Source organism: Python bivittatus, unplaced genomic scaffold (assembly GCF_059951505.1).
Source record: "Python bivittatus isolate LINGU-HERP-01145 unplaced genomic scaffold, Pbiv_v1 ctg000590_np1212, whole genome shotgun sequence".
NCBI classification, from domain to species: domain Eukaryota; kingdom Metazoa; phylum Chordata; class Lepidosauria; order Squamata; family Pythonidae; genus Python; species Python bivittatus.
In genome coordinates this window covers 16,899,311-16,916,286 of record NW_028277086.1, presented here as the reverse complement: position 1 = coordinate 16,916,286, position 16,976 = coordinate 16,899,311, and the positions used below count along the sequence as shown (strand labels likewise).

The 16,976-nt window shown below is 38.2% G+C and overlaps 1 protein-coding gene and 1 pseudogene across 2 annotated transcripts in view; one reads left to right on the top strand and one right to left on the bottom strand.

Moving 5' to 3' along the window:
• The window catches only part of CSMD3 (CUB and Sushi multiple domains 3), a 623,909-nt gene that overhangs the window by 46,768 nt on the left and 560,165 nt on the right, over window positions 1-16,976 (bottom strand). For both annotated transcript variants that reach the window (XM_088149036.1, XM_088149037.1), the window contains 4 exons: window positions 15,846-16,025; window positions 14,301-14,474; window positions 7,405-7,578; window positions 6,240-6,313 (listed from right to left, as the gene is read on the bottom strand). In XM_088149036.1, the coding sequence (XP_088005162.1) occupies window positions 6,240-6,313; window positions 7,405-7,578; window positions 14,301-14,474; window positions 15,846-16,025 (602 nt within the window). The remainder of the gene's footprint in view (window positions 1-6,239; window positions 6,314-7,404; window positions 7,579-14,300; window positions 14,475-15,845; window positions 16,026-16,976) is intronic.
• On the top strand, window positions 10,105-12,558 carry LOC148214751 (uncharacterized; annotated as a pseudogene).

Sequence of the window (16,976 nt, the reverse complement as noted above, 5' to 3'; positions counted from 1 at the left end):
CTGAATGTAAGAGGAAAGGGATAGCACGTTTTACAGCCAATAAAAACTGGGAATATGTTTGTGAACTTGGTCCTGGGTGAGGAAATGACTCAGCAGCCACTTGAAAGAATCCACATTGAACTAGCTCCATAAAAACTGTGCTTCAGGAGACCAAGGAACACAATGAGCTGACTCAGCTTTAAGCTATGCTATGCTATGCTATCCCAGGTTCCACAAACTTCTAGAGGCTTTGTCTATCACCAGTTCTTGAGAACAATGGCAGAAAGAACATCATTCCTCCATTATTGGTTTTTACATACAGACTAGATCGATCCTTCCTTCCTTCCTTCCTTCCTTCCTTCCTTCCTTCCTTCCTTCCTTCCTTCCTTCCTTCCTTCCTTCCTTCCTTCCTTCCTTCCAAGAGCTCTGATCTTCAAACTTTTCCAAATGCCTTTCTGAAAAGCCATGTTTTCATTGTTATTCAATAAAGTAAAGGCAAGGGGTGGTCTAATTGTCTGGGGTAGGCTGTTTCCAGAAGGGATGACAGTGGTCCTCCATGGAAAAGGACCTTTAGCAGACCCCCTCTGCTAGATCTCACTGTCAGATTTAACTTGGAGAAAACTGTCTCCCAGATACCGATGCCCTGAGTCATTTAAAAGTGATAACCACTACAAGTATCCTTGCTTACTGACTGCCTCATTCAGTGATCATTCAGAGTTATGACGGTACTAGAAAATATAACTTGATGACTAATACTGGCATTTCCAACCTTCACAGCATCCCTCAGTCACATGATCACCATTACAATTGGTACATGTTGTCCTGTGCCTGACCTGTTTTTTCCCCCCTCTCTTGCAGAGTGAAGAGATTGGAGAGAAAGGGATTACAAGAGGGTAAGCATACACACAATGAAGAATACACAGGTATTCTTGTGGTGGTGCTGGCAGCTGTGAGTGTGCTACACAAACAGCCTGATATATTCCCCATTGTGTGCCTGCTTACTTTCTTGTAATCCCTTCCTCTCCAATAATGTAACTACAAATATTAATTCTCTTGTTAATTATTACAGTGGCAGGGTGAGCATTCCAAAGGGTGGAGGAGTGGGGGAAAGGAAAGCACACTTGCAGTCACATGATTTCCCACTTAGTGATCACTTTGCTTAACGACAGAGCTGCCAGTCCCAATTATGGTTGCTAAACTAGGACTACCTGTACTTGCATTATACCCAGAAGCTACTTGGTAGCCAATGAAGCTCCAGTAGTAGTAGCAATACATTGGTAAATCTAGATATGCCCATATCTACTCAGGCTGCTGTAGATTGAACCAGCTGAAGCTTCCGATGGTCTTCATTGGCAACCTCATACAGAAAGAATTGCAATAGTTTAGCCACAAGATGATAAGCATGTGAGCTATTAAGAGCAAAACCTCTTGTTCTGGAAATGGCTGCAACTGATGCATAAAATGTAATTGTGTGAAGGCAGTCTTCGCCATGGTCTTGACCTTTTTCCTCTTCACCTCCTCTTTCCCCCAACCCCTGATCTAACTACTGCACACATGTTTAGCTTTTCAATCTCTATTTTCCTTTGCTTCCTTCTTCCATAGAATCTCTGGCTCTCCCAACTAAGATATGTCCACCAATGCTTACTCTTTTCCCTAAAAACTGTGGTGTACATGCTGTCCTACTTCCTGCTGTCAGATACTGATCATTCATGTTCCCTCAATACTGCTTAAATGAAATTCTGAGGAACAATGAATGCTATTTACCCAGTGTTTACTACTTTCTCTTTCATTGCCATTTCCTACTGACGTGCTTTCTTTGTGTTGTAGCTCAGTAAAATCCAATCTTTCCTTTTTGTGTGCTTGTCATTTTGTTCTGGGATTCTTAGTATTTTTTCTTTAGTTAAAACACTTGGCTCACTGTCAGCCCTTCAAGGTAGATCACATGAGGAATCCAATTTCATGTAGGCCAGTACTACTTTCATTGTAAAGCTAAAGTAACAGAACCTTACAAGTCTCAGTGTTCTTCCCCTCCGCCCTGCCTTTATCATTGTGAGAAGTAGAGAAGGGAAAGTCTGAGATGTTTACTTAGATTACATTCCTGCCCTGGACTCAGTCCCCTTTTATCTGATCATTGTCTTGGCAGTGGCTCTTCCTCTTGTCCCTCAAGGCCATTCCCTCTTCCCTCTACACTTGCCTATAAATCTATGCAAGGTAACATGAGTACCTATCCAAAAATAAACCTAGAAATCAGGTGTGCTACAATTTTTAAGGCTGTTTTATCTTTTGCAAAATGCAGCTGCAAGGAATATAATCTGCAAATTGATATTAAGATAACTAGAATATTTGTTTATTAAATTGATTTATAAGGCTGTCCATCTCACAAATATGACTCTGGGTGGCTAATAACACCTCACAAATTTTTTTAAAAAATCAGCAAAATGGTCACTGAGATGGATCTAATAAACATTTAGCAATTACAATAAGATCTCATGGGCCACCTAACCTCCTAACCTCCCAACCCCCATGCCCTGGAGCACATCCAGGTCTTCTGCACTTTGAAAAGGTCCAGCACGGTTGGGGGCAATCTAACCTTGGTGGGTACGGTGGTCCAAGTGCAGAAATGGCCCACTTCCTAAGTCCCATTAGATAGCATTCTTAAATTGAGGGGACCCAGAGCAAAAAAGAAAGCATGAATGTTCTGTTAAATCTATGTTACCAGTAAGACATACCTTGCTACTAGGGGGGAAAAAATTCTTAAGAATAAAATTTGGAGCATCTAATTCAGATTGGGACCTCTAGCATGAAAACACTGGGGACTCCACATCCCTCCCCCCCTGTAGTGACCTGAAAGTAGATCAGGGAATCCACCCATAGGACTGTGATGGACAAAATCCTTATTGGCCCTGTCCTAGCAGGGGCCAATAGATAAAGACCCCCTGACCCCCTCCCACTGCATAGCAGGGTAGTTTAGATTTGAGATTGTTTGCTTTTGTTTCAAAGAGATCTGTGGGGCTTTGTACAGGTTAGATGTTTGATTTTGTTTGATGAACAGGGAATAGAATCACAGAGCCAGATTAAATCATAAAGTGGAGTCCTTGGTGCTCTCCAAGCTTCGTTGTTTGCTTGCAGATGTTTCATTACCCAACTAGGTAACATCATCAGTGCTAGTGAGTGTGGAGTTGCTTTCTGTTTATATACAGTAGCTTGGCTTGCCAGTGTTGGTGGGAGTGTGGTTTTCTCCTTGAGTTGCACTGCAGCAACCCAGAACACCAGAAAAAGGAAACAGACTGCCTATACAACATCTTCCAACAAAATGAATACCTACACAAATTTATCAAAAAGTGCCTGACCACTCAAGCCACTACAGCACAACAAACATAAGCTACATAAAGGATAACACTGACGTACATCAAAAACATATCAGAAACAACCAACAGATTATTACAACCACATGGCACACTGTAGCACCTCCAAAACATCTTAAGTAAATCAAAAGACCCAGTAGCCCAAGAAGAAAAAACAGGAGTCATCTATAGCATATAGCATAAGAACTGTAGCAGTCACTATTTAGGGCAGACAGGCAGAATACTAGCAGAGTGCATCCATGAACATCAACTAGTAGTCAGAAGACATGATGAAAACTATTTAATCCCCCAACACATGGACAGAGTCAACCATAGTTTCAACTGGGAAACTGTGAGTATCCTACACCAAGCTAAATCCAAAAATGCTAGGGAATTCCTGGAAACTTGGCATTCAGACAAATCAGTCATAAATAGATACATTGAGATAAACCACATTTACACACTATTCAAAAGAGGCAATAAAAAAAAGCTAAGAAGGAAACAAAAAGACCAGAACACATCCTCTCCAGCAACCAACACTCAGATAAGCAGGGATTAATACTAGACAAACAATCAAGCAGAATGATAGCTAATTTGGTCTAATTAAGGTTTCAGGCTAAATATCATGAGACTGTAAGTTCTAGTCCTGCTTTAGGCATGAAAGTTGGCTAGGTGACTTTGGGCCAGTCACCCTCTCAGCCCACAACATCAGACTCAGGTAACAAGCTGGTCAGCCAATTCCTGTTGCAACCAATGAATCAACATTCAGTTGATCCCAAAAAAAAAAAAAAGTGGATCTTGCACCTGCAGGAAAAACACTAGGAAGAAAAAAGAAAATCAAGCAGAAAGCAATACCTTAATCAAATAACCACCATGGAGAAAACCACACCCCCACCAACACTGGCAGGACAAGATATTGTATATAAACAGAGAGCAAACCCCACGTCACTCACACTGATGATGTTATCTAGTCAGGTAATGAAATGTCTGCAAGCAAACAGCCAAGCACAGAGAGCACCAAAGACTTCATAGTTCAACCCTCAGTTACATATACAGTGGTACCTCTACTTACGAACTTAATCCGTTCCGTGACTCTGATCGCAAGTCGAGTTGGTTGCAAGTCGAAGTAAATTTTCCCATAAGGTTCAATGTAATTACCGTTAATCCGTTCCAGCGTCCGTGGACCACGCATCAGGGGTGGAACGGGCGGAAAATGGCTCGTAAGTCGAGGCGAATTCGTAAGTAGAGGTAAATTTTTGGGGCCGGAGCTGATCATATCTCAAAAATTTCGTAAGTAGGGGCGTTTGTAAGTAGAGGTACCACTGTATTCTCTTCTATTTAAAACATAAAGGTCATTCACCTTGAACCCAAAACCTGTCTATTGATTCAATCCCAGTTTCATTAAAAGTTAAAGCCTTTACCCTTTTTTGCCAGGGGGAAAAGCTTGAAAAAGATGGAAGATCATTACTGAAGTCACCAGGAGCTCTGAATTTCTTTTACTGTCCTGTAAATTCTTTGTTTCTCTCCCTGGCTATTTTTTCCAGTGCTCCTAGAGGACATCTGTCTCTAATATTCATCTATTTCAGTTCCTCTGGGCTGAGCATTACTGTCTTCTTTATCCTGCAAATGCTGCCAGAAGATTTTTACACAAACAAAAGAACATACTGTGCAATTCTATGCATGCCTACTTGGAACTATGTCTCATTATGGTTAATGGGGCTTAGTTCCTACTGTGTTTAGAATCCCAGTCTTTAATCCTAAACCTATCACTGAAATCTGTGTGGAATAAATGCCAAAAAACCAAACCTTGACTATATTTTTAAATCATCCCAAAACATTACTGCCAATCCAAGCATTGTTCTCAATGCACAATAGGCCTTGGAAAAATTATTTGTTCAGAATAATAAGCACTTACATAGCATGGATCAATGAAAATTATACACTATAAAAGCATATAAAACTTAGAATCCTATTCCCCCCCCCCATTTTTACTGATACTACAGAATTGCTTTTATATTGGATTAGCTTCAGAGCAAACTGAACATTGTATAATATTTTATTATTTTGATGAAGTAATAGTTGCAGTCTCATCCATGTATAAATAAATAAATAAATAAATAAATAAATAAAAAGTACTCTATTTAGATTGTAATCCTTTACAGGTTTCTCTGGGAGAAAGGCTATTGAAATGAATGGAGCTTATTCATGAGATTGAACCCAATTACCAAAAACTGGCATCAAACAATGATATATAATCATATTATATCTAACCAGAACTGGAAAAGATACAGAATATAATAAAATATTCTCAGGTTGACAATAATATCAGCCTGAAGTTTTTGAACCTATTGTTGCTGTTCCCTTGATTATTGGAACTATTGCTATTGGTTTAACATGATTATGTTGCTATCTAGATATTTTGAGTTCTTTCTAAAATGTTGAGATAGACAAGAATTAAATTGGAAATAGAATGGTTCAATTAACCAGAAAATCTGGGTGATGCATTAGTGACTTCCATTAAATGCCAAATATTACTCTATTTGAACTTTTTTCCCTCAATGCAAAATATGTTTGTGTGTACATATGTATGTGTGTATACACACACACACACACACACATACAGAAATATATTTCTTTATTTCTTAATTAAAAAAAATACTTTTGATTTAAACTAAATTCCAAGTTACTTGGAGTTTACTGCCCAGTGAGTATGTTTAGAATACCACCTTTAATCAGACTTCATTAAAGAAAATAGGAAATATACAACTTTAGTCTAAGTGTTTTTGAGTGATGCTATTAATGATGCTGACTATTTGGATACAGAAAGAACATAATCAAATTCAAGTGTTACTGAAGTCTGAGTTGTATGAGCAGAGTTCTCTCTCTTCCTTCTTCAGTAAAAATTAGGACTTCTACCTGATAACCAAAGGTGTTGTTCTGTGATCCATGACGAGGAACACCAGGGTTTTCACAGGCTGTGCGGGTGGGTTCTATGTCAAAGAAAAGTTTGTGAAAGAAAATAGTTTTTAAAACTTATATCCATTTATAGCCAAATTCTTTCAAACAGTTTTCAGAAGTGCCAACATTTCAATATGAGGTGACCAATGCTGAATTTCATAAGGAATTTATGCATCTTTAGGTTTAAACTTTGTTTATGCAAAACAAAGATGTGAACAGGAGTACCTTATGTTTTGATTCTTATGGATGAACTGATCTATTGATCTGGGCCATCACTACTGAAAACTGTCCCAACAAAACAATCCTATACTACATCTACAGAGACAATATAGACATAACTCTGTATTTCTAGTGGTATTCCCCACCCCCCACCCCGCTCCCCCTGCTTTAAAGTCCACTAAGGGCAATTTATATAAAAATCCTTTCATATTCCAGGGAGGCACTATCACCAACAGGATGGATATACATGCAGTCATGCTTAGAATGGATTCACTGAATCAGGCTTAAGTTAGTCACAAGTTATTAGTTATAATCTGATTTCAGTGGGGCTGTTTTAAGCATTACTAAATTTGTATTCCACTCTAAATGCTACAATGCATAAGAACTTGTTCCCTGGTAAGATTGCAGTTTTGTACTAAAGATGCAATTATATGTGTAGTGGGAACTTTCTGCTATTCTGGGTATCAAATACTTTTTACTACTCAAACTATATGCCTCCTTTCCCTGAAAAACCACACTAAGAATCCTTTTAACAATGTAGAATGGCTGCAAAAATGGCGGGGGAGGGCAGAATGGAATTTTCCTTGTACAAGGGGCTCGATGAAAACAACACTTTGGTTGCAATCTTATGTCCATTTAACAAAGACTAAGCCCCTGATAATACAGTGGCATATGGATGTTTAAGATTGCATTGTAAACAATTAACAAAGAGGTAAAGCAGTGTTTCTCAACTTTGGCCATTTTAAGATGTGTGGACTTCACCTCCCAGAATTCCCCAGCCAACATGCTGGCTGGAGTATTTTGGCAGTTGAAGTCCACACATCTTAAAATGGCTAGAGTTGAGAAACACTGTTGTGAAGAAAAGAATGGAGCATGCTACAAACTAGGAAAGATCACGTCATACCTATGCAACGGGGAGATGATCCGCTCCATGTACCATCTGCTTGACATATGCGAGTGCTGGAACCAACCAACACAAATGGAAGATTACAACTGAAAGAGACTTCTGACTGATAAATAAAGCTTTTGCCTTCCCTTTTGCCTTGAGCAGGAACTCCCGGGTCACCACAAAACTTTGCTGTAGAAAAAAGAAACATGGAAAATATATTGACATTTCTTTTCAGAAGTGTAGACATGTGTGTTTGGAGAAGAGAAAGCATGAAGCCTTTTTTAATAAAAAAAAACAATCTGCTCTAAAATAAGAAGTGGAACTACAGTATGTACACATATAGAAACAGAAGGTATAAATGTAAATCATATTCTTATCCCAAGAGAGGATGGGCTTACGTGTCTTTTACTAACTAAATGTCAAAAGCTACTAGTTAATATGCAGAAGGTACAAAGTTCTTTTATTTTACTGTTTCACTGTGTTAACAAGGGTGGAGACTTAAGAAAACATTTAAATCATTTCTTAAACAAATATCACACAGAATTGATTGATTGATTGATTGCTATTTGATTATTGCTTTAACAAAGAGAATATTTGGAGGAATTACATCATGCATTGGTATTCTCCGGCCTTTTCCTAGCCACTTTCTATTACTGGATGCTTAGTACTTCTGTCTGAGTAGGTAACCATAGAAACTAGACATCACGGCAATGCACTTCAGTCTCTCCCCCCCCTCAGAAATGGGAAATTATGCAGAGAAAATGCTACTTTTTGTAGCAGTCATGGTGTTCTTCGTTGTCAACAATACTTACACCTTGCTATTTCCCACAACATCTTGACTGTAAGTATAAAAGAAAATTAATCAGGCATCTGCTTTATGCCACTCAACATTAACTAGGAAGATGGTACTGATTTGACCAAAGCAACTGAGCAATGGGAGAGAATACTTGTGCTCAGAAGAAGCTAAAAATGAGAAAATAGTCCTTAAACTGGGCTGAAGACATAGTCTGATTCAGGTATAATGGCCCTGAGTTACAGGAATGTAAAAGAGATAATATTTGATTTGAATCTCTGTGGAAATAATCACATTTCTTTATTTCATGTATGTATCCCTTCCCAAAGAATATATTGAAGGATCTCATTAAGGTAAAATACAAAATTAAAAATTATGTAACAGACAATATTAAACCATTTAGATATAAAATAAGAGCAAAAGTTTGTTTGCTAATTTATTTATTGTACTGTATTGAATTGAATTGATTTATATAGCCACCCTTTCCAGTGCTCATTTACACAATGGGGATGATCCAAGTGGTTTTAATTTACTTGCGTAAACCGCTATCATAATGTAAAAGCATCTATGGTTAGTTAAGATCTTATCTCTTTCCCATAATAATGAGTAAGGACTCTCAGTTTGGAATGTCTGACAATCTGGCTCAAAGTTTTGATACGTGCCATTAACCAACTCTACCTATCTACCTACCTACTTACCTATTTGAATGTGTTGCCTTATCACATCTAAAATCAGTGATACATAGTAGATTAAAATGAAATATAAAATAACCTATAAAAATTAAATGAAGATGTCCAATGTCCTGTTTTCATAGTGGCCAGCCAAATGACTATGGGAACTGGCATTCTCAATTAATGCAGTATGAGTAAAATTGAAAACAAGACTCAGAGTGTACTTAGAAGTATCCTGTCCTTTTAAGGCTAATATGATATGATGGTTAAAATGTTGGCCTTGGATTTGGTAAGGGGCAGGTTTGAGTTCACTACAGAGCATACTTGATGACTTTGAGCCCATTACTATTTCTCTTGGCCCATCCTATCTCATGGGATTCTTCTAGTGGAGACATTGTCAGTGGAGACCCATATGCACATCATTTCAAACTCCCCCTAAAAAGTCAAGATATAAATCCAATAATTAGATTGCAATAGAATAATTCTCTTCTAAAGTATAGCTGTTTTAATGTGGGTCTAATGGCAGATTTTAAAGTTGTAGTTTAAAGTCTTCCTACTTGTAAGCAAGACCAGCAATATAATTTGGGTTGATAATTGGAGAAGGGGAAAGGACAATATAATGGCATATCCCTGCAGTTGTGAACGACATAAATAATATTTCTTTTTCCTCTACTTTTGCAGTTCCATACTTTAGAACTGCTCCCACATTCCAGACATGAGAGCAAACAAAGAAATATTTGGGGGGAAAACATGCAATATCTAGGGTGGGGTGAGGAATTCTTTGACCACTTCATATCTGAAACAGATTAAATCGTCCCACTTTCAGTGATTTTGAGAAAAACAAATCTTGGCTACCAAACAGCAAAAAATGCTAATAAAAGCTCACATTTGCTTTATATGGATGATCTGAAGCTTTATGAAAAATCAGAAATCGAAACCCAGTCACTGACAAATATTGTAAGAATTTGTAGCACAGATATAGCAATGGAATGTGGCCTAGAGAAATGTGCTACAATAACAATAAATCAGGATAAGATCATGAACAGTAATGGAATTGAAATGCTGAATGGCTATAACATCAGGAGTTATCAGGATGAAGCCTACAAGTATCTGGGCATTTTACAGTTGAATAACATCAAGCATGGACAAGTTAAAAATGTGATCAGTAAAGAATACATCCAAAGAATGAAAAGACATTTAAAGACAAAATTGAATGGGGAAAACACCATCAAAGCCATCAGTACCTGGGCCATGCCTGTTATACAATGCTCTACTGGAATTATTAACTGGATACAAACTGAACTGGACAGTTTGGACCAAAAAACAAGAAAACTCTTGACTATTCACTATGCATTACATCCACGTAGTGATATTGATAGATTATACCTGCCCCACAGAAATGGAGACAGAGGTTTACTTCAAGTCAAACAAACTGTTGCAGAAACAAAGCATGCATTGGCTGATTGTGTAAAGGACAGTCAAGAACAAGCATGGATGCAAGTTAAAAACTGCAACTTATTGAATGTACAGGAAACAAAACATGAATATCAGCATAATGTAATAAAAACACGAATAGAATGGTGGCAAGAAAAAGCATTACATGATCAATTTCTACTAAAGATTGAGGGGAAAGTGAATAAAGATAAAACCTGGCAATGGCTTACCACATTAAAAAAAGAAATGGAAGGCTTCATTTTGGCTGCTCAAGAGCAAGCTATTCGAACTAATGCAATCAAGGCCAGAACTGAAAAATCATCAAATGATTCAAATGCAGATTGTGCAAAGAAACAAAAGAAACAGTAGATCATGTACTCAGCTCATGCAAGAAGTCTGCACAAACCGACTATAAACAATGCCATAACACAGCCGCCAAAATGATTCACTGGAACATCGGTAAAAATTATCATGTGCCAGTAATGAAAAATTGGTGGGAACATATAGTTGAAAAAGTAGTAAAAAATGATGTTAAAATATCTGGGATTTCCGAATACAAATTGATAAAAGTTTTCAAGCATAACACACCAGATTTAACTGTGGTTGAAAAGAAGAAAATGTGGATAATTGTTGCGGCAATACCAGGGGATAGTAGAATAGAAGACAAAATTGGAGATCACAATGTGTCAAGTTTTAAAACCGAAGTTGAAAGATTATGGCATAAGCCAGCAGTGATGGTCCCAGTGGTTATTGGCACAGTGGGTGCCATACCAAAAAAACCTTGGACGACACTTAGAAAATCTGCACATTGACAAAATTTCCACCTATCAATTACAAAAGGCCACACTGCTTGGATCTGCATATATACTACGCCAATACGTTACGACATCCTAGATTCTTGGGAAGAATTTGATGCGAATGAAGGCCAACAACAGCTAAAGAACTGGCAGCTGTGATTTTACATTGTGGTGTATACAATAATAATAATAATTTATGTGCCACCTGACTCCCAATGACTCTGGTCAGTTTACAAATTGTTAAAAACATTTAAAACAAGAGAACAACATAAAACAAAAAAGAACAACGATGGGAGAGATAACAAACCCAGATGGGGCTGAGAAAAAGAAGAAAAGGGGGCTTCAATTATGCTCCCCAAAGGCCTGGGCAAAGAGCCATGTCTTCAGGGTCCTTAGAAACACCTGTAGGTTGGGGGCTGTTGGAATCTCAGAGGGAGCATCATTCCAGAGGGCAGTCACTGCTACAGAGAAGGTGTGCTTCCAGGGTCCTGATAGATGGCATTTTTTAATTGGAGGAACCCAGAACATGCCGACCCTGCAAGATTGAATTGTCTGGGCAGATATTATGGGACACAGGTAGTCCCTCAAGTAATCAGGGTCTATGCCATGAAGGGCTTTATAGGTAACAGCTGATTCTTTGAATCACACTTGGAAGCAAAATGGCAACCAGTGCAGCTCATGAAGTAGAGGTGTTACATGGGCACACTGAGGCATGACCATCACTGCCTGTGCCACTGCATTCTGAACCAGTTGAAGCTTCCAGGTGTTCTTTAATGGCAGCCCCATGTAGACTGCATTGCAGTAGTCAAGCCATGAGGTGCCAGGGCATGAGTAATTAGCAGACTTCTTGTGGAGTTGTTCCTATAGTCTTCGTAATGGACATATTTACTTGGGCATAACTACCAGATATCAAGCCCTAGCTGTGTCTCTGTTATTCATGAAATTTTCAGGGTAAACATTTGTCACACTTCCTCTTGGAGGAAATTGTAAAGTTATTGTGGCTGCTATCCTACACTTCTTTGTGGAAACACAGATTGAAATATCTTAATAGATATTTGATCAAGCATATGGGAAGCATCTTGGACAGCTTAAGAATTAATTCAGAGGTCATGGTCTCTGCTTGCTCCATCTTATGGTTCCATACTTCTTACAATGTTCTTCTCCTACTTTATCTGGTCAAATCGAGCTTTCCCTTCTTTACTGTTAATTAATGATCCTATAGCTTCTTCTGTTACTTTAGCCACCATAAGCACATTTTGCTTCCAACCCCAGCTATAGAATAAGGTAGAATGAAAGATGGCCTTAGCTCACTATTGGGTTGTATAAACACTTAACTTTTAATAACAAAAACGCAAAAGAGGTTCAAACTCTCAGAAGATCTAATCTTCCTGCCATCATATATCAGATCAAATCCGAAGATCTTGAAATGATTGTGAAAGATTATAAAACTTTAGAAAATGACCATGATTCATGAATGCTGTAGATATTGAATGTTGAATGAAATCAATGGGTTTTAGTGCATGAATCAAAATGCACAATACTAGATTATGTAGTACCCCCAAAATGTTGGATCTAGCACATTACAGTTCCTTTAACATGAAACAGATGAAGCACCATTCCTCTTTTCTTCAATAATCCCATTGAATTTACCCTATTAAAACTTTAGTACTTTTTTCAACAGTAAAAAGAAAGATCTATTCACAAAATGTTCTGTAAAAAGTCAGCATACATTTGTTATTATAATGAAATCTGCAGTAATGCAAAATCCATCAGTGTCACCAATTTTATGCTAATAAAAAATTCTGCATAAATCAGGTAATTTAATATAATATTGGAACAAAAGTCCAATTGTCAGAGACACCGGCTGGAGTCTTCTGTATTCCTGACACACTTAGCCATTACAGATGTCAGCCAGAATAAAAAAAATATCCAGGTTTTTGCCTGAGTAAAACATCCATGTTCAAACTAGTCCTTGTTGGCATTTTTGTCATGTTTTAGAAACTTGCTTTAGGTATCTCAAATATGAGACAAAACATAATAATTGTTTCCTCCTCTACAACTTCGTAAAAAACCAGGGACTTGAGTTATTGTTTTCTCCTTCACAAAATAAGATAAAACATCATGCTGAACGATCTCTTTTTTCCAGTAGGACCTTCTTGAGACCAGAAAGGGTCTCATGGCCGACAGCACACCATTGGGACTCTTGTCTGAGAGATCACCTTCTCAGGATTGCTTAGTTCTGATGGAAGAACAAGTCTGGTGAAGCCTTCATTCCTATTACCTGCACATCAAAATTTAACATAATTTCAAATATGATGCAGCATTGGACATATTCCAGAAAATATGTCCGGAATTCAGCATTCAGGAAAATAGGGGTATATCAGCAACTCATTGTTACAAAGTGATGGTTTCAAGGGAACATTAAGCATGTGTCAGTAGTAATAGCAGCCACTGCAAAATCCATCTCTTGATTATGTTATCCATGAACATTGGGACTTTCTTCCCCATACTTCCTCATCTCACTACAATCGATTGCCATCTTTCCCCTCCTGGCTACGACTATAACTAAGCATCCCAAGAGCGTCATTGTTTTGTTGGTTAATACTAATCAGACTTCTGTTTTTTCATTCGTTTTTGCTTATCAGTTTTAAACACAGGTAAACAGAACCACCAGCCAGTTTGGTGTAGTGGTCAAGGCTAGACACCAGGATACCATGAGTTCTAGTCCTGCCTTAGACATGAAGCCAGCTAGGTAACTTTGAGCCAGTCATTCCCTCTCAGCCCTAGGAAGAAGGCAATGGCAAGCCACTTCAGAAAATCTTGCCAAGAAAACTGCAGGGACTTCTCCAGGAAGTTGCCAGGAGTCAACGCAGACTTGAAGGAACATAACAAACAAACCAAAGCAACAACCAGAATCATAGGTTAGCAGTCTCTGCAGTTGACAACTGCCTGAATAAACTGCTTAACTGGAGTTAAGATCGTTGAGGAAAAAAAGCCTAGAGAACAAAGATGAAAGAGGATCAGAAGCAGCTTTGTGGTCTCTGCAATTTGCAAAATGGATATTAAAGGTCCTTGCAGTTTTGTTGGGTGTGTGTGAAGGAAGCATTATAGTTAACTTTTTGTGTGTATCTATGCTTCGTTTTTCTGAACTTTTTCTTTTAAGATTGAATGGAAGCCACTATCAGCATGGAATGAAAGCATCAAAAAACTACTTACGTAAGCACTGTGGGACTTCACCACTCCATGTTCCATTCCCAACACAGGTCAAAACAGCAGGAAAGGACAATTCATAGCCAGGGGAACAGACATAACTAATACTAAATCCCCAATCGAAATTTATTCCTTCCTGTCTTCCATTAGAAATCTGGGGTGGAGTTGGACAGGTAACAGCTGTAACAACATTTAGAGTCATTAGCGTAGCAGCTGCAGCAAATATCCCCGGTGTCTATACTGACTAGGAGAACCATATGTGCTAATTCAATTCTTTTTGGGACAAAGTTTTTTTTTGTTTTTTTTTGCATCAGTCTCAGACCATATTTCCTTGCTAAAATATAAAAAGCTTATTTTGTTTTCACAGCCTTTGGCCTTTTTGATTGGGAATTATGGGAGTTGTAGTCACACACATCTGGAAAAAGAAAGTTGGGATAGACTGTTCTATTACTTTCAGTATCGAATATAGTATCCTGGTAGCATATTATGATATAGTGAAATAAACACATACCGATTTATACAGCCCACACATTTGAGATGTATTTGCATTCACTGGTTCTTTATTTCTTTATTTTGAGAAAGATTACCCAGTAGCTAAAAACAAATCATTTTGGATCATTTGGATACTAAGACAGGTTAAGTTATGAAAAGTTCATAGAAGCAGATTTCCTATTTCATAATCTCATCTGGAATGGCATACCCTCCCGTGTCATTCTGCAGAACACTTTCTGAATTATGAAGGACATAGTATAACTAAGGATGAAGGAACTGTTCTAAACCTGGTTTCTACCAGTGCTATACCTATTCACTTGCCATTCTGTTCCATCTAGTGAATGATTGCATCAGGGAATCATTTTCAAGCAAAAGCAAATCCACATACAATGTTATTATATTTAAGTATTCTAATAAACACATATCTCTCTGTAATGGTATGTGGGAATGACCTTGGGAGACAGAGGGAAGAGCCACAGCCAGGGGAACAGTTGGATAAGAGGAATCTTAGCCCACAGCAGGAATGTGGGTGTGGCAAACATCTCAGAAGAGACCCTCATTAGTTTCTTGGTCTGTAAAGGCGAAGGGGGAGAAATGTACTTCCAGACTTGCAAGATTCTTTTAATGTAGCCTTACAATAAAGTGGAATTAGTTCATCTGGACATGTTTCCTGTCTGGACTACCTTGCAAGGTCAAAATCAATCTTGCAAGTCTCAAAGTACATTTCTCCCCCATCACCTTTACAGCCCAAGAAACTAGGGAGGGTCCCTTCTGAGATGTTTGCCACACCCACATTCCTGCTGTGGGCTAAGATTCCGCTTATCCAACTGTTCTCCTGGCTGTGGTTCTTCTCCTCTCTCCCAAGGTCATTCTCCAGTACCATTACTTACTCACTCACTCACTCACTCACTCACTCTCTTTCTCTCTCTCTCTCTCTCTCTCTGTATACATATATATAGGAACATGTTCCACTAAAAAAAAAAAAGGGAAGGGGATTCAGCAGATCATGATAGTGATTATATTTGATATACTGTATATATTTCAAATTTAAAGCGATACCTTTACAAGTTGGTAGCATTCCACTCCATGTGCCATTAGTTGTGCAAGTACGAATTTTGGAACTGTTGGCTTCCATTGTGTACCCTGGTTGGCACATATAGGTAACATTTTGTCCAACAACATAATTATCACCATATCTCAATCCATTGGCTGGTATTCCTGGATCTCCACAACTGATTACTATGAGAAAAAAGGGATTAAAGAGCAGTAGACAAAACAATAACTGATTATACTATTAATAGTCAAATCATTTACCCATTTAATAATACGATGAAGGTTGTCTCCATTTTAGAATGTGAACAATCTAGAATAATTTGAAATGTGACGTGTATAGTAGTTTGCTTATAAGCAAGCACAGTTTATCACATTATGTGACATTTGTTACTAATTACAGAACTTATTTGTTAGATAATTAAGACATCAGCCTTCGTTTCCAATTTTCTAACTTTGTGAGGCTTGAATTAAGACAAGGTAGTCTTATAATATAAATGGCAGAATTTTGGACACTGATTCACAGTTGTCAAGTTGCTGCTACAAAATAAGGTCCTCTCTTACCTACCCACCATCTTGTGTGTCAAAATGGTGGGACGATAAAACAGGGCCTTCTTTTGTTCTTTCAGCATCCCACCTGCTATATGCTGAATTGCAAAGAGAAGAAAATTCTATTTAGCAAAGACCAGAATGTTGGGTAAGTTGTTTGAGAGATATTCCACCTCAGGGATTGCTTGAACAGCTTCAGGAGACCTCTACTTACCATTTGACATAAGTGTAAGGACACAAGTATTTAATCTTCCATCCCAGAAAATAACTCATTAAGAAAGGGGGAGCCAGTGGTTCCAGGAAATCTGAATCTGGTAGACCCAGGGGTGGGTATATTTTTCAGCCCATATGCCCACATGTGGTATGAGGCAGTGGGGTCAAGAGTTGCTTAGGCATATCTACATTGAGGTAGAGCTCCTGTCATTCCATACGTAAATAGTTCCACCCACCCATCAAAAATGCTACGTAATTACTGTAAGGGGGGGAAGCAGTATTCTTTCCATGTTTGCCATGATACTTATTATGTTCCCTCAAGGCAGTGTTGACCTTTAGTGACTGCATGATACTTATATCTGCCACCATAAATCCCTC